At 44.2% G+C, this 22925-nt stretch overlaps 1 protein-coding gene across 5 annotated transcripts in view; it reads right to left on the bottom strand.

The window, feature by feature from the left end:
• The window catches only part of SH3D19 (SH3 domain containing 19), a 232486-nt gene that overhangs the window by 113084 nt on the left and 96477 nt on the right, over positions 1-22925 (bottom strand). For 3 of the 5 annotated variants that reach the window (XM_075543706.1, XM_075543704.1, XM_075543707.1), the window contains exon 2: positions 739-778. In XM_075543706.1, the coding sequence (XP_075399821.1) occupies positions 739-778 (40 nt within the window). Of the gene's footprint in view, positions 1-738; positions 779-2434; positions 2815-22925 lie in introns of those variants that run through there. The other 2 variants (XM_075543705.1, XM_075543708.1) reach the window with 2 other exon arrangements.

The raw sequence follows: 22925 nt of genomic DNA, 5'->3' as shown, positions 1-22925 counted from the left end.
CCAAGACTGACGAAACAAAAAAGTCGGGTCGATGGTGACTCATCACAACCCTACAAAAGTCTCCCGGTGAGTTTCCGAGAGCCATACGCTCCTTCCAGGAGTGGACGTCCAGTTCCTACCCCGGGGCCGCCGGCGGGTTTGACCTGGACCTTGCAGTTAGCAGCCGACTGGTAGACATTTATCAGAATACTCTTGTGGTAAAGCACACTGTGCGATGATGTGGGGGAGGGGTTCAGGGGACAGCACCCTCATCTGCACACGGACACACTGATAACACTCTGAGTACACATCGAGTAACTGTAGTAGTACGCAAGCCATCTCTCGAGGGTGGAAGGTCAAGCTACGTGTTGTCGTTGTTTAAACTAGCACTTTGCAATTTTCATCTTTCTGAATTTCTACAACGGGCCTTTCCCCAGTTTTGTAGGCAGAGCATTGCACTGTGAAGACAGACTTGTTGCGAAGAAGGGCGCACCATTCGCCAGCCAGGAAGGAAACGGGGCCTAACGCATGTTTTCATGAAGGTTTACTTGCCAGTAACAGGAATACTCAAAATGCAATGCGTCTCTCAGGTAGTCAGCACTTTTATGCAGAGATTTTTGTCCAGGGGACGAACACGAGCTCCCTGGTGCAGCAGCTTCCAATGACTAAAAGGGACACGTACTTGCATTGCCTTCAAACAGTATTTTTTTCCCAGTGAGAAAGCTAGAGATAGAATTAGTAAGTGCTAGGAATTCGTACCTTGAAGAACGGTGCTCTGGTTTATTTCTTTCGTTGCGATCTGTAAAGAGAAGAAGACAGTCACACGTCAGCATCCTCTTTAAAAATCCTGGGGGGAAAACTACCGGCGGCCAAACCATTAGATTTCACAAAGTGCTGCTCAAAGGTCGTCCCCTCTAGCAGGCTCTTGAGCAGCGCCGAGGAGGGGATTATTCTGATAGAGAAGTTAGAGAAGGCGCACGCAACAAAGAACAGGCCTACAATGTTATGGTGGTTGGTTAAGATCGTTAGAAAAAGCTGTTATTACATGCATTCCTTCGTTTTTAAAAGATCTTTGTTGTTGATTTGTTTTTCTCTGAAAAATACTCAGCTAAAACCAAAGCAGCTTGAGCTAAGGAAAGCAAGTAAGGAAACTGAAAAGCCACAGATTACTCAGCTCAAAAAAATCACTCCATGAATCATGGTTGGCAGAAGCTTCTAATGAGGTGGGGAGGAGAGAAACGAGCAGTTGGCTACAGCAACATCTGCAAATACACTAAGGCCAGGCTAACCTCATCCTTAACTCTCTACCACCCAGAACATTCCAGAAGTTGGATTTCACCACCAAAAGGTAATGGTTCTCACTCAGGAGTGACTTTGTCCCCTCGGGGACATTTGACAATGGCGGTTGTCACAAGTGAGGAGAAAGGAACTATTCTGACCTTAGTAAACACCCCGCAATGCGCAGGACAGGCCCCACCACAGGAACTTTGTCTACGCCAAACCGTCCAGGGGGTGAAGGTTGAGAAACTCTCCTGCAGGGCAGAAAGACAAACAGAGCTGCTTCCAGTTTTCTAAAGTGCCTCTCCAGCCTGCTATAAAAGACTATTTACCAACCAGAGCACAAGAAGGAGCCACAAGACCCAGAGTTGGATGGTTTTAACTCCAAATAAGCTTTATGTCTTAAAATAATATACAGATATTTAAGATATAAAAAAGTCTCAGCTTGGGGTAGGGGGAGAGCAAACCCAACATCACAAGGCAGATTAACCACACTAAAGTCCCATGTAATGATGGAAAAATCGGAGGAAAAACCCTATGCAATCTGCAAAGATACTATCTTCTAAAAATTCTTTGAACAAATACAAGCAAGTTGGAATTTCGTGGCAAAACGAAGATTAAAGGGGAACATCGTTTGGCTGCTGGGGGAGCCAAATGAAGATCATGGAAAGATACACAGATACTCTCGGACTTTTAGAGAGAGAGACAGGGCAGAAAGGCGGCGGCATTCTACAATTCAATGTGCGCACCAAGAAGGGGTCACAACAAAACAAACCCCAAACTTTCTGTTTACGTCCAGGGTTAAACCACACACACAGAGACTGTCCTCCTCCAGGCTGACAGTAAGCCCACAATAAAGCCTGCTGAGACAGAACGTTCTCCCAAACGCCTCATGCTCACATACATGTGGAGGCGTCGTTCCGTCACAGGGATTTCATGTTACCGACGCTTAGAAACAGTCGTAATTTCAGTGAACGTTTAAGTAAAAGATGACAGCCTTTCACTGGTTGAGCACTGGAGAGTTAAAGTCAGCGGGCGTCGGCGCCCATCGGAATCACCCTGCCAGGAGTGGCTCTGGCTCCCTGTGCTGACAAGCGACGGCTGTCTCAAGGCAAAGACACCCACACACTGTGGCTGCAGACCTGCCACCCTCACGCACCAAAGCGACCACTCTTACCTGCGGCCACGGAGGAGGGCCACGCTCGGCCCTGCCCGCGCTGTCACTGCTGCGGCGGTGATCCTGGCTCTGTACAGTGACAGCCAACTCCCCACTAATCTGCCCAGTGGCACGCCACCCAGGCGGTGGGGAGAAGCGGAGTCGCATGCGTGTAAACAAGACTCAGGCGCTGAGGGCTTCCCTGGGCCCGCCCTGATTGGCAGATGTGCTATGACTAGTCTGCACAGCTGGAGGGAGGCCACTCAGGAAGCAAAAGGCTCACCGCTCTCGCCTCCATCCTCCATTAAAACAGGACGCTCTACAGGCGTGTTTAAACTTTCTGCTCCCCGAAAATGCCTATGGCTTCATACAGGAATTTCCCATTAAACAAGCCACTTCCATCCCAGAATATAACTTGGAGGACGCTTCAAATGTTTCCGCCCAAATTCACCCTTCATTTCACATGAGTCACGATCCTGTGGAAATACGTATGAGCCCTATTTTTAACATGCAAGTAGACTCCTAAGAATTCATCTAATTGATAACTCATGGGGTAAGGGTAAATTATTATTCAGAAAAACCTCTACTCCCTACCCCTTGACAAATAGAAAGAAACCTAAAACATATGTTCTTGATAGAACCTATTTTTACTGTTGTTCAAAGTACACGCATGACTGGATTTCCTATTTTGCATATTTCCACGCTTTCCCCTTCAGTATCTACGGGTCCCTGGTGAGGCAGAGTGGCTAAGTTCTCTGTCAACACAAAGGTCCGCAGTGTAGACCCACATTCGCTCTGCGGGAGAGAGACATGGGAATCTCTTTTAGCAAAGATTGACAACCTTGGAAGCCGGATGGGGCAACTCTACTCTTCTCCTATAAGGTTGACATCAACTGGACAGGAAATGTGTTCATATACAAATGTGTACATGCATTGTATAGCTGTGAATTTACACACACACTTTTGTATGCTCATTCTCTGATAAGAGTCATTTTCATAACAGCCCAAAATATTGTGCAATGGGCAAGGAATACATTAATGGAAATGCCAAGTTTCTGGCAAAATGATACTTAGTTCTTGTTTTGGTCCAAAAGTCAAGACTAAACAAAACAAAGACGCAATGAGGACAGATTTGGGGCTTGGCTTTCTTGCCAATAACAAAACATTTGGATAAAAGGTCATTAAAAAACAAAACAAACACCCCCAGATGGCTAACCAACATGAAATCACTTTGGCTATTAAATATTGTGCTCCATGGAAATGAATTGTGTTTATTTCAAATATTCTTTGATATATCCTTTCCCCATTTCTTTTAACATTTCTAATTTTTAAGTTATTAGGAAAGAATACAATTGCAAAGACTTCCTAAACTTATGTATGCTTAGAAATAGTACAAATAACTTACTAGCCCCAAGCCTCACAACTTCTACAAAGGGAGAGAGAGGGAGAGACAGAGATGGAGGGAGGGAGAAAGAGAGAAATCTATCCAAAGTAAGAAAGCTCTAGCATCTATTTACTGAATGTTAAATATTTGCTGTGGATTTTGTACCAACTCTAGCCCCCCCCCCCCAAGTAGCGTATGATGATCGAGGTCACAGAGTAAGTCTGCTGGCGTCACAGGTGTGTAGATAAGATTCCGAGCTCCTGGGTGGTGCCAACAGCTAATACACTCAACTTGGTTGCTAACCAAAAGGCTGGAGGTTTGAGTCTCATCAGAGGTGCCTGGGAAGGCAGGTCTGGAGAACTACTTTGAAAAGCTCAGCCTTGGATAAATCTACTATGCAGCACAGGTCTAATCTGCCAGACACGGGGCTGCCGTGATTTGAAATCAACCAGGCAGTAAATGGTGCCTCTGGCGAAGTAAAATTACTTACTTCTGGCTCTTCCATCATCCATGTCTCATGGGACCATGCAAACACAGTGCACAAATTAGGGTGTAAAAAGGAGGGATCGGTCAATTTTGCCCTCCTCCTGGGTTTATAAGAAGGCCATCACAGAAGCGAGAATGGAGAACTCAAAGACCACAAAGCATGATGAGCCACCAGTGGACTGTGTGCAAAATCCTTGCCGAAAGGGGTAGAATCAGCAAAGGCTTGAGTGGCTGAGCCCGCAGAGAAGTATGGTGCTGTGGGAAGAACAGTCGGTGTGAAAATGGGGTGACAGGAGGACAAGGGTTGAGGCTGTTTGTCTTCCGCCCTGTGGCGACTGACCTCGGACTAGTGTGGAGCTGGCGCCTCCTCCTGCCGGGAAGCAGTCCGAGGAAGGAAGTCAGATGTGCGCCCCCTCTGCTCTTTCCATAGAGTGTCCCTTTTAGTCCCCGATGGGGACACATGTGCACACACAGCCTGCATCCCCTGCCGCTACCCACCATACCTCCTGGGTCTTAAAGCCGGCTGAGGAAATGGACACACACTCTCCCAACAGAACAGAGGGAGGACGGCAATAGAGATGGCGCCAAGACTGTTGGTAGCCGTGTGTGAGCAGATCGTGGGGGACAAGGGAGGGACAATATGAAGAAGCCACAACGCACACTAGAGGGACCGAGAGCCGTTCAGGGAGAAGTAGGAAACCGCCATGGGCAGGGCCACTCTGGGAGAACTCCAGCTTAGTCACATTCACTCTCCTGTCGTCATGACTGCTGGATCTCCGCAAAATGGACTGGTGTGATTTCAGCATGTAATTGTTTAGGTGGAGAAGTGGCTCCCTGTTCTGGGGGGAACAGCTTTTGATGGAAGGTTAGACAGATTCCACTTAAGTGGAAACCTTCTGAGTGATTCTGAATCCAATCAAACGACAAATACTTTGAAACGGAGATGAAAAAATGTAAATGTCGTCTTTTGCTTGGATCAAAACGAAGAAGAATGGCTAACTCAGAACTTATTAGAACCTGTTGTAAGACATTCAGGCTTTACGGACTGGGCTGTGATCACCTCACCAGAGAGGAAAATCAAACCCTGTGGAGGACGGACTAACTTTCTACCTGAAGTCAGCAATCAAAGGCGCAGAGCTGTTCTTTGAAATTAGCGGGAAGACTCGGTCTCTGAGTGAGACCATACATACACTCGCAAGGGCCCCTCAAAAGAGGCAGGAAGTGTATAAAGAGAATCTGTTGTATATATTTCCCAAAAGCTCTCTTTGAAGAGAGTGCTACAGCGTATGTCCAAGCATTGTTGCTGAGTTTGAGCCTGAGCGCTTGGGGTCTCACTGTCTTAGAGTGGAGTCTGCCTTCCGTGCAGGGCAGAGTAGAACTGCCCTGCAGGGTTTCATTGGCTGGGTCTTCACTGAATTAGACGGCCTCATCTTTCTCCCATGGAGTGCCTGTTGGATTCAAACCACTAACCTTTCCATGAGCAGTTAACCCACTCTGTCACCATAGCTTCTCTGGAGTAGGGAGCTTAAATGAGTTCATTTTTTAAAAAAAGCCTGGAGAGCCCCTCACAGAGGGGTCTAGAGGAGGAGATGAGTCAGTCAGGGTGCGATGTAGCATCGATGAAGAATACAGCTTTCCTCTAGTTCCTATTAATGCTTCCTCCCCTCCCACTATCATAATCTGAATTCTACCTTGCAAGTCTGGATAGAGCAGAGGTTGTACACTGGTGCAGATAGGAGCTGGAGGCACAGGGAATCCAGGGTGGAAGATCCCTTCAGGACCAGGGGTGTGAGGGGCGATACTGGGAGGGTAGAGGGTGAGTGGGTTGGAAAGGGGGAACCGATTACAAGGATCTACATGTGACCTCCTCTCTGGGGGGTAGACAACAGAAAAGGGGGTGAAGGGAGACATGGGACAGGGCAAGATATGACAAAATAACAATTTATAAATTATCAAGAGCTCATGAGGGAGGGGGGAGGGAGGGAAAAAAAGAGGACTTGATGCAAAGGGCTTAAGTGGAAAGCAAATGCTTTGAAAATGATTAGGGCAAAGAATGTACAGATGTGCTCTATACAATTGATGTATGTACATGTATGGATTGTGATAAGAGTTGTATGAGTCCCTAATAAAAGGCTTTAAAAAAGCCATTTTCTTTCAATTCCACTTTCCCCACAAATTTCTGGAAGGACCCTCATATAGACTATGCTATTTTAAAAACATTGACCAATGTAATACAAGCACGCTGTGTCATCAGGAATCAATTAGAGAACTCACGGAAGCAGAAAAACAGTGCTTTGCAACAATAATGCCATTACCTATCTATAATAAGATGGAAAAAGGTAGGGCTTCTGGCTCTCACTGGTGACCCTTTAAAATTAAGATAGCACACTGGTTCCACTCAAGTAGAATACAGGTGGAATGTTACATATCTGATATCTGAGTTCATAAGGCGTTTCTAAAAAGTTTTAAGTTGTTCTACTCTTTAGAGAGGGAAAACTGCAAGTAACCACGCACCTCTGTCTTAGATATCCAGAGCTGCAGGAGCCTTGGTGGGGTGGTGGTTATGCCGTGCACCACAGGTAAGCAGTTCAAAACTACAGGCCGCTGAGCAGGAGAAAGGTATGGCTTTCTACTCTGTACACAGTTACAGTCTGGGACATGCACAGGGCCAGTTCCACCCTGTCCTGTAGGGTCGCTATGAGGCGGCATCAGCTTGATGGCAGGGAGGGGGCTGCTCTAACAGAAATAGAGCAGTTAGGTGACTTTAACAAACCAAGTTTATTTTCCCACAATTTAACCCCCCAAACTCACTGCCATTGAGTGAACTCACTCATATTGACCCTATAGGGCTGCGTAGAACTGCCTCTTGGTTTCCAAGGCCTTCGATCTTGTCACTAGCAGGCAGCTTCATCTTTCTCCTGTGGAGGAACTGAGGGGGCAGGAGGGGGGCTTCTAACTGCTGGCCTTGATATTAGCAGCTCATTCTGTACCCCACTACACCACTAGGGCTCGTCTCTCACAACGTAAGTGTCCAGAAATCCCAATTCAGGATGCTGCTCCGGTCATTGTCTTGTGACTCGGCATTTCTCCCCTCCCACCCCTGCTTTATCCACTTCCTTGTTTAATATCTTGTGTATCTCCAAAGAGGTTAATTTAGACACACCCCACTCTAATTCTGTCTCATTTACATAAAGAGAAAACCTAGTCCCCCAAAGGATTATAATCAGACATAGAAATTATGGTTCACACACATACGTTGGGCAAAACAAGTCAATCCATTAATAATATGCCTATTTAAAAATAGGTCAGTGTTCATCCTACAAATTTATGGACCCCAACTACCATATGGTTTTAACACAAACCACACACACACACAACACATGTGTTTTTGTCAACTACCACAGTGCCCTCATATATTACTTTCCAATGAGTAAGATGCAAGTTAAATGTAGGAATTTATTTATTTTAAAAACATTTTATTGGGGGCTAGTACAATTCTTATCACAATCCATACATACATCCATTCTTTATGTGAGCAGGTTAAATGTGAAATATATATAAATGTGAAATATATATGAATGTGAAATATATATGTATATATATATACATATATGAATGAGAATTCCTACCCAGATCCCCTTGCTCAGGGCTTGACCCTTACTTTTGAAATTCGTACAGTAACTAGACTCATAGGGTTGGAGCCTATCAACAACGAAGAAAGGAGAGCAAGGAGTACGTTGTTTTTAAATCCATGTATGAGGACATATTTTGGGGATTAGCAAACACACCTGTTGACCTTGCATAAAACAGTTCCTCCTTTCTTGGTTGAAAAAGCCACAGACTTAAATAACTGCTGTGAGAGGAGAGAAATCAGGCATCCTTTTGAGATGTCTACATGACGGCTGCTTGCACTTCTGTAACAAAGCGGAAAGGTTTGGCCTGCTGCACTGTCAATACTGACAGCTTTCAGTAATACTAATTATAAAATGCCTAAACGATTAAAATGTAGCACCCTCCCACGTGGGAGGGAACATTACAGATGGAAGAAAGGCTGTGTGTGCACATGCGTTGTGTGAGAGAAATGTATATGTAACAAGCTACTTGACCTGCAAACATTCCTCATGTGTACATTGATACTAAACACGTATGTTCAGAAAGGGAGGTTTTTCAATAGAAGGTTTATGTTTCAACAGAGCAGCAGGCTGTGTTTCTGGAATATTTTTCTCCTTCCTCTGCCAAAGTTTTCCACCCACATTCCAGGTTCTTATCAGCGCTTGTCTGGACGGTGTTTGTAGTGTCCTGTCAGGATTTTCTGGTCCCAATCTCTTCCCCATCAATCCAACCATACTTCATAGAACACTATGAAGAAAGAGATTCCAGTACAGTTGAAAACCAAATAGAAATGGGCACATTTCTAGAAACACACTGCCTACCTAAACCCACACAGTCTAAGGTAGAAAATTTAAACAGAGCAATCACAAAAGAGGAAATTGATCAGGTAATTAAAATTTTTCCAGTAGAAGAAAAAAAAAAAGAAAATGATTAGGGCAAAGAATGTACAGATGTGCTTTATACAATTGATGTATGTATATGTATGGACTGTGATAAGAGTTGTATGAGCCCCTAATAAATTGTTTGAAAAAATTTTTTTTCCATTAAAAAAATTCTGGCACAGATGCTCCATGTTAGAACTCTACCAAATGTTCAGAGAAGACTTGACATTAACTTTACTCAAATTATTCCAAAATAGAGGACAGGATGGGATACTCCTGAATTCATTTTATGAAGTGCACATAACCCTCACATCAAAGCCAGGTAAACACATCGCTATAAAAGAAAAATTACACAGCAACATCTCCCATAAATACAGATGCAAAAGTCCTCAACAAAATCCTATCCAATAGAATCCAAAACCATATAAAAATCTAATATATTATGACCAAGTAGAAGCCACACCAGCTATGCTCAACTAGTAAAACAACCAACATAATAAACCACATATATATAAAAAAGGACAAGAACCAAATAATCTGATCAATTGATACAGAAATGGCATATGATAAAATCCCAAACTCTTTGTAAAACAAACAAACACCCAGCAAAATAATATTAAAACAGAAATTCCTCAACATAACTATGGGTATATACACGAAACCAATGGCCAATGTTGGTCTCAATAGAGAGACTGAAAGCATTCCCCTTGTGAACAAAAACCAGGTAAGAATGCCCTTTATCACTACTCTTATTGAATAGTGTATTGGAAGTCTTAGCCAGAACTTTAAGGCAAGAAAGAGGGGGTTGTATAGTTGCAGTTATTTCTATTTATAAATGCTATGATTTGATACACAGGCTATCCCAACAACTCAGCAGGAAATGTACTGGAGTGGAAAGATTCAGCAAAGTGACAGGGTACAGGTCCAGCATTAAAAACCCGTCTGATTACTCTAACAAAGAGAACTCTGATGAGGACATCAGAAAACAAAATCACTTACAACAGCCACCCAAAAGATGAAATGCTAAGAAACATACCAGATAAATAAAAGACATACACAAGAAGAACTATAAAATGCTACTTCATAACCAAAAGAGACATAGAAGTAAAAGGATATATCATGCTTATGGAAAGAAAAACTTTACACGGAGAAAGTGTCCATGCTACTCAAAGTAGTGTACAGATATAATGCAATTCCGGTCCAGATTCCAACGTCATTCTTTAATGCGATTGAAAAACTAATCCCCAACTTCAGATGGAAAGGGAAGAGACCCTGAATAAGCACAGCACCGTGGAACACAAGAAAAAGTAGGAAAACCTACTCAATATTCATGGTAGTAAAAACAGCCCAATACTGGTACCATGACAGAACATGGTCTCATAGAACAGCATTAGGAACCTAGCAGTAAAGCCATCCTCCCGTGGGTCTCTGAGCTGTGAACAAAGGGTCAAAACTCATTAAAAGGGAACACGAGAAAGTCTAACAAATGATCTGGCAAAAGTAGAATTCATTTGTAGGAAAATGAAAACAGGACCATATCTTATACCATATACAAAAAAGAATGCAAGATGGGTCAAAGATCTAAATCTAAAACCATAAAGACTATCAATGAAAAATAAGGAAAATTCAGGAACCCTACTCCATGACATAAATATGATATCAAACATATCTAAAAAAATATAAGCAGCAGAAGACAAATAACAATAAAATAATCCAGTTCAAAATGGGCAGAGGACATGAAAAGGCATTTATTTCACCAAGGAAGACATTCAAGCAGTCCTCTTCCTTAGCCATTTGAGGGAAGCATATCAAAACAATTATGAGATGTCGTCCCATCCCAGCATTAATCCCAAAACCAAACTCACTGCCATCAGGCTCACAGCAACCTACAGGACAGAGTAGAACTGCCCGTGGGATGCTGAGACGGTAACTCTTTGTGGGAATAGAAAGCTTCATCTTTCTCTTGTGGAGCGGCTGGGGGTTTCGAACTGTTGACCCTGTGGTTAGTAGCCTCACATGTAACCCACTGCATTAGTAGGGCTCCTTCCAGCAGGAAAGCAAAGTTCAATTTAGGAAATAACCAGTGTTGTGGTGAGGGGGTGGCGACGCTGAAATCCTCATACATTTCTGGTGGGACTGTAAAATGGTGCGACCACTGTGAGAAAAAATATGGAGTTTTCTTAAGTTAGAAACAGAAATACCATGCGATCTGCTAATCCCAACACATGGTAGAAGTAAGCATGGTATATGCATACTCATCAAAGCACCATCAAAACACCAGTAAACAGATAGAAACCCCCTAAATGCCCCTCACCATTAAGAGTGGATCCACAAACTACGGTACATAGACACAGTGCAAGGCTATTCAACACGAAAGGACACGAGACAGTTCTGTCTGTGATGGCTAGCAGGAGGAGTGAGAGGGAAGGGGAAGGTGAATCACTAACTACAGTGTAAACCCCTATGAACTTGAGTGAAGGGTTGAAGGTTGGCAATTAATTATAGGTCTACCTAAAATATATTGCCGGTTTGGTTCCAGATTATTGCAATAAAGTGAGTATCACAATAATGAGGGTCAGGCAATTTAAAAAATTTCCTCGTGTGTATAAAATAGGAGCTTGGTGGTGTAGTGGTTATGCATTGGTCTGTGATCTCTAGGTCAGCAGTTGAAAACCACCAGCTACTCCTTGGGAGAAGCATGGGCTTTCTACTCCCCTTAAGACTTACAGCCTTGGAAACTCACGAGGGCACTACTGCCTGTCCTATAGGGTCCTTAGGGGTGGGAGTCCACCCAGTGGCAGCGCGTCTGCTTGTTAGAGTGCATATAAAAGTTATGGTGATGCTGTACTATAGTCTCTAAGTGTGCATCAGCATTCTGAAAAAGCTTGAAATGTGAGAATTACGCAAACATGACACAGAGTCATGAAATGAGCGCACGCTGTAGGAAGAATGACACCCATCGATTTGGCAGACCCGGGTTGTCGCCTACATACCCTCGCTTTGTAAACAAACGCAATGTCTACGAAGCGCAGTGAATCCAAAAGCTACACGCCGAGGCATGCACGTGACAGAGAGCTATCACTGTGGGTGTGAAAACTTTTGCCTGACATTTTATAGTGGTGGTTTCATATAATTTGTCCTTTTATAAATGCCCTAGTTCACTCAGCATGATGTCCTTCTAAGGCTTAGTTTCCTCAACTACAAAATGGGCAATAGTACTTTGTTTATAGAGCTTTTCATCAATGAGTCAAAGGACGGAAAGAGTCTGGCATAGTAGCTGTAACAAATTCTTCAACTTTCGTTCTGACTACTACTTTTATTACACTGGTGCCAGCAGGAGTTCCCTGTTGATGCAAATAGTCAATGTGCTTAACTGTTAACTGACAGGCTGGAAGTGCAAGCTCACCCAGAGTCACCTCAGAAGAATGGGCTGGCAATCTTCTTCCAAAAACCGGAAGCAGCACAGTTCTCTGACACCCCGGGGGGGGGGGGAGGGAGAAGGGGTGTCACCATATGGCCGAACAGACTGACATGGTCTTTTAAGGTTTTAGACACGAAGGAAGTCCCTCAAGGAGATGGGGAGCCATTGTGAGGTTGGTGCAGGGCGGGGCAGGGGCTGGTGTGGTTGTCTACAGGGTCCCATCAGTCGAACTAGCCGATGGCCCCTAACAACAGATGCATCTCTCAAAACACAGTAAGGGTGATGGAACCAGAACAGTCAGCCCTCGGGGAAGGCCTGCTGGTGGTGATAATATTCTTGTCCCCCGCCCCCCTCTTCCTGCCCCGTGTCTGTAGGCTACAGTTGGCTCAATATCTGACAGTGCTGGGAGGATAACACTCTTCCCAAGAATTCTCACACCTTTTCAGCCTTTTACTTACACAGTAGCACTTTAAGAGGCCCCTCTGCCCTACAGTGATGCACATTTCGTCTTTTTGCCCTGAGGAGTTCCCCACAACCGACCCACAAACGTGAGAAACGCTATAGCCCATCCCAGCTCAAACGAGTACCAGTACTTGGTTGCAGGCCTGACTCGTTTTTAAAGTGATTAAATTGAAGTGTTTTGATCACTGGATGCAACTGGTTACTGAATCCTGGCTTTTTACCATTTGGGCTCTTGGGGCTCTTTATGATCCTTTGGGGCTCCTCATTTCTGGAAGGCACAGGCACTGCGTAGCTTACGGGTACATCTTCACTGGGCTGTCTTCCTTCTGTGTCCCTGTGTTCGTGACTCTTCTTTGATAAGGGCACCATTCAAACTGGATTAGGACCCCCCTCTACTTGGTATAACGTCATGCCAACCCAATTGACAATATTCTCCAGAACTGACCAAACCCACCGTCATGGATGTTGACCTTATCACAAAGATTACAACTGTCCGTAAGGTTTTCCCAGGCTGCACTCTTCCTGGAAGCAGACTGTCAGAAGCACACTACCGCCAACTTTCTCCCAGGGAGCTACTGGTGCGTTCGAACCACCAACCTTCCTAGAAGTCTATTAGCAACAGACTGTTCAACCAGGAGGGCTCCTGATACCCTCTTCAAAGACGCTATTTCCACTTCCAAACAAGTTGCATTCACAGGGGCTAAGATTTCAACATTCCTTTCTGGGAGACATAATTCAGTCCACAACAGTCATACGCAGGGCCCAAGGATAAGGGGCATGTGCTGATAAATGTATCTCCTTTCTAATCAACTCAGGTCGAGCCCTGATCCTCTAATAGTAACTTAAATGTGTTAATTCCATTCACTTGGCTTTTGTTTTGGAATTTTTAGGTTCATTTTGTGCATCTCAGAATTATAAGTGCAATTAAGAAGGCGAGCACTGCCGTTCAGTGGCTCCAGTTACCCATTTCTGGGTTGTATCCACAGTGAGAATCAAGAAATACGTCAGCGTGACATTCTAGATAGAAGTTCAGACCAGGAAATCTCTGCTGAGCCAGATGGGCATTGTTTGGAGTTCTTACTTCCTTCCTTATTAGCTCAGCATCTAGTAACTTGACCTTTGTAAGCCCAGTGTCGACACCACTACAATGATGATAATAGTAGCATAGTGGGTTAAGCGTTTGGCTGCTAACTGCAAGGTCAGTGGTTCGAACTCACCAGCCTCATGAGATTTGCTCCCATAAAAATTTATAGACTAATCTTAGTCGTTTCTATCTGCTTGAGTAAGTAGGAATTGAATGAAGAATGTATATAAACTACAGTACAGCTGCAGAAAATTGGAGGACAGGGCAGGGTAGTGTCATCTGCTCCCATAAAGACTACTGTGGTAGCTACAATATCTGGTGTCAACTTGAGAATGTAGGGGTGGAGTCTGGCCTGTCAATCAGGAGCGAGCCAATGAGACCTCTGTGTGGGGATGGCCTTCTCCTGAGGATTCTGGTAACTCTGGTATTTCCTCATTGGAGAAGAGAGACACTCTCTCTTGCTCACTCCCTGAGAGACGCTTTACTGACAAGACACACAGCATTACACTGATAGACCCTCATGCCCTGGGAACTGGAGAAGCCACGTGGAGACCCCTGCCAGCACTGAAATGCTTCTGCCACCACTGGATCCATAACACTTTGCACCCACTGGCCTGTGATCTTCCTGCATTCGGTGTCATTGCATGTGTTTCGTGAGTCAGAAGAGGGTTTTATAAACTGGTATCAGACATATGGGCTAACATTGGACTTATGGACTTGATCTGCCCTGGGCTGGGATGCTTTCTCAATATTCAACTGCTCTTGTATATAAAGCTCTTTCTTATACACACGAGTGTCTCTATGAATTTGTTTCTCTAGTCATTCCAGACTGACACAACTATTATTGGAAACTCTACAGGAAAATTCTACTTTGTCCTAAATGTCAACGACGAGTCAGATTGACCACAAAACACACCAGCAGCACCACTGGCTGCTGACTACGATGAATGCTCAAAAAGTGCTTACTATTCTGAAGATCCCATCATGGAGTTCAGGGTGTTGTGGATGGGATTATACAGAAGGTTAATTAGCCTTCGTTTGAAATGGAGTTTCTCATTCTGTAGGACTTTTTCTAGCTGACTACTGGTCAAGAGGCCAGGAATGTACTAATAAATAATTTCCAAACCTTCCCTTATTGTACCAGCCCCTTTGAACCAAGGGAACTATGAAAAATTAATAAATCTGATTTTCTCTGCCCCCCCCAGCTCCTATTTTTCCATTTCAGGCTCTGGCAGAAGTGATAAATAAACTGGAAAGAAAGCAGCAGACAGGAGAACAAGAACTGAGAGGCAGGCAAAAGCCCTTTATTGGGCACAAAAAAAACTGTGCCAACTCAAGGATTGCCCACGTGAAGTTCCAACATCTTTCCTCAGCCCTCTGTGGGCAGTAAGGCCTTAGAGTCATTTCTAAAACACTCAGAAATCCCCAAATACATTTCTGGAGTGAATGAATGCATGTCCTAAAAAAATGAATGAAAACGATTGAAAATAAATATTTTATCTACTTTAAATCGACTGAAACCTGCCTCCTTATTTCAGGGTGGCACACAGATTTCTTCCACAAGGAGGATCCAGGAAACAACGATTAAACTTGTTATTTCAGGTGCTGATGGACAGACTGCATCTCTTAACCACCTTTGTTTTCTTAGCTGTTAGGGTAAAAAATAAGTTCTCGTTGTTGATATTGCTCATCTTTCTTTAAAGGGCAAAAGGCCCACTCTGAATGATCTCTTTCTTTGGTTCATAGATGCACGTGCAGATCAGCTGTGTTGCTTTAAGCTGTTCTGGCTCACCCCGCACAGTGAGCAACTACCAGAGACAACTGTCACCCAGGATTCCTCCACCTGAGGAGAAGCCAGCACACAGGAAGACATTACTGCAAACACCCACACCCTCTGCTCTGGGAGGACGGCGCTCGGCTCTGCACGTCTTTCCTCTAGGAAGGAGGATTTTTCTCATCCAGGATTTCTAGACAGGCTCTTATCCACAGTGGGGCAGTCTTGGCCTCTCATCTGCCTTTTGCTTTTAGTCAAGGCAAGGTAAAAGCCGCATTATATCGCTTCACCTGGGTACAGGGAACACATTCTCTGTAAAACACGCACCGGCTGTGGATTCAAGTTCGCAGCCTCCCTCCTCCTCCTCTCTTCGCCAACAAGTCTCCGTCCACGGACCCATTTTCAAAAGATGACAGGAACCCAGAGAGTGCCTGGTCACCCCACTCCTCTATCCTTCCCTCTGCAGAAAGCCTCATGGAATTCCCCGGAGAGGAGAGCAGGGCGACAGCTTCAAGTCCTCTGCTTTGATTTCCCACAGGCCGGAATCACACCCATACCCGTGGCTTAGCGCCTTTCAGGACATGTGACACCCAGACGCCTATCACAGTCCTCTATGTGTACCGTATCATGCACCATGACAAGGCCGGGAATGCCGGGTAAGGTCGTGTCTGACTGAGTGGGCGCCCATACCTGTCTGTGGTAGAATCAGTCCTATCTACAGCTCTGCGAATGGGTGTTGAAGAGATCAGTGATTGAGATTAGTACACTATTAAGGTTTTTCTCAGCCACAAAACCAAGTAGTAACCCTCGTAAGCCTGCCCCAAATGGCTCTGTTGTGGTTGTTGTGGTTGTTGTTGTAAGATGCTGTGCCGTCCAGCCAGGTGGCACTCGCAGTGTCTTGTCACAACAGAAGGAAACAGCGCCGGATCCTGGGCCATCCTCACAACTGTTCCTAGGTTTGCGCCCATGGGTGCCCTCGCTGGATCAATCCATCTTGTCGAGGGTCTGCCTCTTTGGTTTGCTGTGCCGCTGCTTCACCAAGCATGTCTGCCAGGAACGGGTCTCTCCTGAGAACAGGCTCAACATCCTTGAGCTGATGTTTCACCTTCCTTGCCTCCAAAGAGCACGTGGGCTCTGCCTTCACAGACAAATTTGTTAGTTCTCTCGGCAGTCCGTGGCACTTTCAAGATTCTTCCCCAGCACCACGGTTCAAATGCATGGATTCTTCTTCCATCTCCCTATTCAGTGTCCAACTCTCTCTGCGCTACAGCAATGTAATTCTTCCCACGCCTGCTAGAAAGGGGTAACTGTCGAACAATAAACTAATTTACATATAGAAAAGCCTAGGCGGCTGGAAGTCTAAAATAAAACTCACTGCCCTCAACTCAATTCCGACTTAGTGACCCTACAGGGCACAATGGAACTGCTCCTTTGGGCTTCTGGGTCTATCAATCTTTTATTTTTTTAAGATCATTTTATTGGGGGCGCTTATAACTCTTGTTACAATCCATACATCAATTGTATCTGACATATTTGTACATATATTGCCCTCGTTCTTTTCTTTTTTTAAATTGTACTTTAAAAAATTTAAATAATTTTATTGGGGGCTCCTACAAGACTTCTCACAATCCATCCATCCATTGTGTCCAGCACATGTGCACATTTGTGGCCATCATCGTTCTTAAAACATGTGCTTTCTACTTGAGCCCTTGGTATCAGCTCATTCTCCCCACCTCTTCACTCCCCCCTCCTTCAAGAACCCTTGATAATGTATAAGTTATTTATTATTTTGTCATATCTTATACTGTCCTACATCTCCCTTCACCCACTTTTCTGTTGTCCATCCCCCAGGTAGGAGGTTATATATAGATCCTTGCAATTGGCTTCCCCTTTCTACCTCACCTTCACTGCACACTCCCGGTATTACCATTCTCGCCACTGGTCCTGAGGGGTTCATCTGTCCTGGATTCCCCGTGTTTCCAGTTCCTATCTGTACCAGTGCACATCCTCAAGTCTAGCCTGATTTGTAAGGTAGAATTGGGATCATGATAGTGGGGGTGAGGGGGGGAAGCATTAAATGAACTAGAGGAAAGTTGTATGTTTCATTGTTGCTACGCTGCACCCTGAGTGGCTCGTCTCCTCTAATAATGGGATGTCCACTTGCCAACAGATGGGCTTTGGGTCTCCGATCTACACTCCCCCTCATTCACAGTGTTATAATTTGTTTTCCCCTTGATGCCTGATACCTGATCCCTTCGGCACCTCATGATCACACAGGCTGGTGTGTTTCTTCCATGTAGGCTTTGTTGTTTCTCAGCTAGATGGCCACTTGTTTACCTTCAAGCCTTTAAGAACCCAGATGCTATATATTTTGATAGCTGGGCTCCATCAGCTTTCTCCACCACATTTGCTTATGCACCTACTTTGTCTTCAGCAATCTTATCAGGAAGGTGAGCACACAATGATGATTTTTTCTTCTTTGATGCCTGAAACCTGATCCCTTTGACACCTCATGATCACACAGGCTGGTGTGCTTCTTCCATGTGGGCTTTGTTGATTTTGAGGCAGATGGCCTCTTGTTTACCTTCAAGCCTTTAAGACCCCAGATCCTGTATCTTTTGATAGCTGGGAACCATCAGCTTTCTTCACCACATTTGCTTATGCATCCATTTGTCTTCAGCAATTGTATTGGGAAGGTGAGCACACAATGATATGATTTTTTCTTCTTTGATGCTTAGCCATCGTTCTTTTCTAGACATTTACTTTCCATTGAGCCCTTGGAACCAGCTACTCTTTTTTTTCCCTCCACCCCACCCCCCACAACCCTTGTAGCCCCTTGATAGATTATAGATTGTTATTATTTTCAAATCTCACACCGACCTCTGTCCCCCTTCCCCTCTGGTTTCTGTTGTTCTCCCCCTGGATGGAACTGTGTGGTATGTGCCATTCATTGCTATTAGTACCCCCTCCCTCCCGATCTCTAACCCCTACCCTTTTGATATCACTTTCCCATCCTGTTCCTGGGTTCCATGTGTTATGAGTTTTATTTCTTGCCTATACCTGTGTACATGCTCCACAGAGGGAGGCAGCACTGGGGTCCTGATAGTGGGGTTGAGGAGACCTCAAGGGATCAGAGGTATATTGCGTGATCCATCAGTGCTCTACTGCCCCCTGATTGAGCTTATTAATTTTTGAGGGGGCAGAAAGCCTCATCTATCTCCTGCAGAGCAAGCAGCTGGTAGGTTTGAACGGGTGACTTTGCAGTTCACATCCCCATGGGTAACACACTCCCAGACCAGGACTGCACCGGTGGCTGTGGGAGGGCCAAATAATTAGCAGCAAAGCCAGAAATAACTGATAGAAGTTGATCTCAGCAAAGGAGGAAAGCAGGACTCAATCTATTGTACTAATGATCAACATTAACAATAGATGTTCTTGTATGTTTCTCCTTCCTCTCTAGTCTAGAGTCTCTATGAGTTAGAATTAACTTGATGGCAGTGGGTTTGGTTTCTACCTAGCTTTTTAAAAGCCATTCGCTTTTTCTAGAAAAAAGTGGCTTCCCTTTAGGCATGTAGTAGAACTGCTCAGAATAAAACTTCATATTCAAATTGAAGCGAGCTTTTTATTTTTTGCATTGAAAACCAGCTGTGCTAAAAGGTTTTTTCTTCTTTGTTTTGTTATTTTTTTTGTGTTGAGGGGAGAGGTGGGTTATAAATTCATGGAGAAGAGACTGCATTACCGCACAAGGGCTTCAAATAAGTTTGATTTGGAAAGAAAGCATTCTAAAGAGCTACTTCAGAATTGTAGAATTAGTAAAAGATCATATTCGTGTAATGAAAAATGCACAGTTCAAGGTGGGGGAAAGCAATGCAATTACCACAAAGAAGCACATGAAACTACACACACGAGCCATTCTGCGGCTCCAAGGTCACAGAAAATCGTGGAGATAATTTCAAGAAGTGGTTATCTGCATCATAACAACAAGGACAGTGACAGCTACTGTTCAGTCAGTGTTTGCGATGTCAGAGGTGTTTTTAATACATTCTATGTTACTCTCCATGGCAGCCCTGGGAGGCATGTCTTCTCTCTTACTGATGACAAAGAAAAGACTGAGCAGAAGAAGTAAATAAAAGGAGAGTATTAATTTCCAAGCCAAGATATGAAGATCCCCCCCCAAAACCACTTCTGCCTACAATATCCGGAGTCTGTCAGCCCTCTCGCGGCAGAACCACAGGGCCAGTGTACAGCGCTATCCATCACAACCATCCACTTGCATGTCAGTGTTAGATGGAGCTGGTTAGAAATGGAATCCAAGGTCTCAAGTTCCTTCCCACAATCTCTGAGGTTTTCACACTCATAAATTCTGAAGAACACAATTTTGAAGTGAGCTTCTTACCATAAAATGTCTGAGCTAGGAGTACAGCTATGATTCACTATCTAATGCTCTTAGTAACACCAAACCATCAAGTCAATTCTGATACAGAGAAACCCTACAAGACTGAGAACCATTCCCTGGGGCGGTCTCGGCGGAACTCTTACCGGAGGGGAGCCTCATCTTTCTCCCACAGACGGCTGGTGGCTTAGAACCGCCAGACTGCCTGGAAACATCACCTTCCGAAGTATCATGCTAAAAACAAAAACAGTTGCCTTCAAGTCAATTCTGACTGCTGGTATCGCATGTGTGTCAGAGCAGAACTTTGCTCCATACGATTTCCAGAGCCTGAATGTTCGCAGGCTGATTGCCAGGCTTTTCTTCTGAACTGCCTGTGGGTGAGCTAGAACTGCCAGGTGAGGTTCTGTTAGCAGCCAGGTGCCAGCCTGTGTCACTCAGGCATGCTCATCAGAGAGCTCAGCAGAGTAGAGATACAGGTGTGATGATAAAAAAGGGAGCAGCTTAGTGGCAACACAATTCATTAAAAAATAACAAACGGTACGGCTGGTTTTAGTTCTGTGCTAAATATTGTTTATTGTTCATTCTTATGCTCCAAATACAATGTTTAAAAAGAAAAAGAATAAAGTGAACTGATCTCAACGATCAATGTTTACCACCCTCCACCCACACAGGGTGACAAACAATAGAAACATGGGTGAAGGGAGACAGTGGATGGTGTCATAGATGAAAATAGTAATAATTTATAATTTATCAAGGGCTCATGAGGGTGGGAGGGTAGGAAGGGAGAAAAAAATGAGGAGGTGATACTCAGGGCTCAAGTAGAAAGAAAATGTTTTGAAAAGGATGATGGCAACATATGTACAAGTGTGCGTGACACAACGGATGTAAGGATTGTTACAAGAATGTAAGAGCCCCAATAAAATGATTAAAAAAAGAAGAAGGTGACCTAAGAAAATGATTATGTTTTTTATGGGGCAGCAAAGCCAATGCAAGATGAATCTAAGTGCTATTGATTCTTTTTCTCCAATCACAGCCACGGGTTTTATTTTCATTGTAATGCAAAACCCATTTTTCATGAGGACAATTAAAACACACAACTACTGGGGAGTGGACATGAGCGACTCTAAGTCAGTGGACAAATGTGAAATGTTGTTTCTGGGATGGAATATGTGTTACATCTACAATTCAAGCTTTCGCTTATCTTGGGTTTGACCAGTCATTCTCATTAAAGAAGATTTCCACACGACTCCACACCCACGCCCATCAGTACATGTTTAAATCTGTTTGTTTGCGTCATTCGTGGAGGAAATCAGACATCACTACTCTCCTAGCCCCCAAACCAACCAACAACCAAACAAAATCACCTGCCCTTGATTCCAATTCCTAGCACCCTGATAGGACAAAGCAGACCGGCTTCATAGGGTTTCTAGGCTGTAAACCTTGGTGAAAGCAGATCGCATCATCTTTTCCTCCTGGAACCCTGGTGGCACCATGGGTTAGACATTGGGCTACTAACCAAACATTTGGCAGTTCAAACCCACCTTTCTGACCCCTCCCAGCTCTGGCCCAGAGGAAAAAGAATTCCCTGGGTGGGGGAATACCATTGGAAAACAATACAGTCTACTTCCAAGCAATTCATCATCTATGTTGAAACACAAGAACAAAGCATCTCTCCCTCAGTGAGAGTTGTTTACAAAGTACAGAAGAACCTCAACATTCTCGATTGCTACGTCAAGGAAACTGTAAGGATGTCCCAAATCTTAAGCAACAAAAGCACCTACACAAATTCTAGACCTCTCTCTCTCTCTCTCTCTCTCTCTCACACACACACACACACACACACACACACACACACACACACACACATTTTAACCAAATCCACAGATCCCCGGTGCACACCTTTATAGCATGAGTTAACTGCAGTTTTCAACCTTCAAGAAAGTTTTATCAGTCAGTTAAACTGGTGCCTACGCCTTGCAAGAGAAAAAACAAATCACACATCAATTGCCATGCTCTATTACCGTAGGTCTTGGACTAGCAGGGTTACAGTGAATAAACAAATGGTGACTTGAACAAATAGTGCCAACGAATTCCTGGGATGTGGAATTAAAAGGGGAGGTGAGTGGTGACTGGAAATATTCAAAGGCTTCCAAGAGTAGACACCTTTGATCTAGGCATCTCTTTAAAATGCCAACAACAACAAAACTCCGCTGCCATCAAGTTGATTCAAACCCATAGAGTAGATTTGCCCTTTAGGTTTAAAAAAAATATATATATATATATATATGTTTTATTTATAATCAACACTTATCATTGAAAAATAATATAATATACATAAAGGCTTTTTGGGAGGGCTTTTAAAATTTTAATTTATTGATTATTTTTGAATCATTTTGTTAGAGGCTCATGCAACTGTTATCACGATCCATACATATGTCCATTGTGTAAAGCACGGCCCTTCAGGCTTTCTGAGGGCATCTTTCCACTGTGGTGCGTGGCCGCACACGTCAGCCACTGCACTGAGAACACTGGCAAAGGAGAGGGTGAAGGGCATCAATGTTCAGGTGAACCAAATGCCCACAAGTGAGAAGACACAAAGAGCCGAGGCAGAGTGTTGGATAATCTCATTGCAGTGAAGGCTCAGGGTGTGAGGAAAATATACTGGGAGAGAATGTCATGGAGGAAATTCAGGGTCATACTGGGGCAAGTCAGAATGCTTTGACTTGGTACTCCCTTGGTGGCAATGTTGTAAGGTCAGGCTAATGAATGGGCTGGGATGGAGTACGTGAGCAGAAAGACCACCTACAACAGTAAACCACGGTTAAAAACCTCACCTAAGGCTTCAGTAAGAGGAAAGGAATGGGTCAGTGTTTGAGGACAGAAAGATGTAAAATTGACAAGATGGGTAATGGACAACAGCGTACATGAAACATGCTACCGTGAACGGAGTCTGGGAACAAACAGGAGGAGGATGCAAGTTAAGGGTGTGGGCGGCAACATATTATGTTTGAGGTA

This window comes from Tenrec ecaudatus, chromosome 3 (genome assembly GCF_050624435.1).
Source record: "Tenrec ecaudatus isolate mTenEca1 chromosome 3, mTenEca1.hap1, whole genome shotgun sequence".
Lineage (NCBI taxonomy): Eukaryota > Metazoa > Chordata > Mammalia > Afrosoricida > Tenrecidae > Tenrec > Tenrec ecaudatus.
The sequence above is the reverse complement of the archived record's forward strand: the minus strand, read 5'-3'. Positions and strand labels throughout refer to the sequence as shown.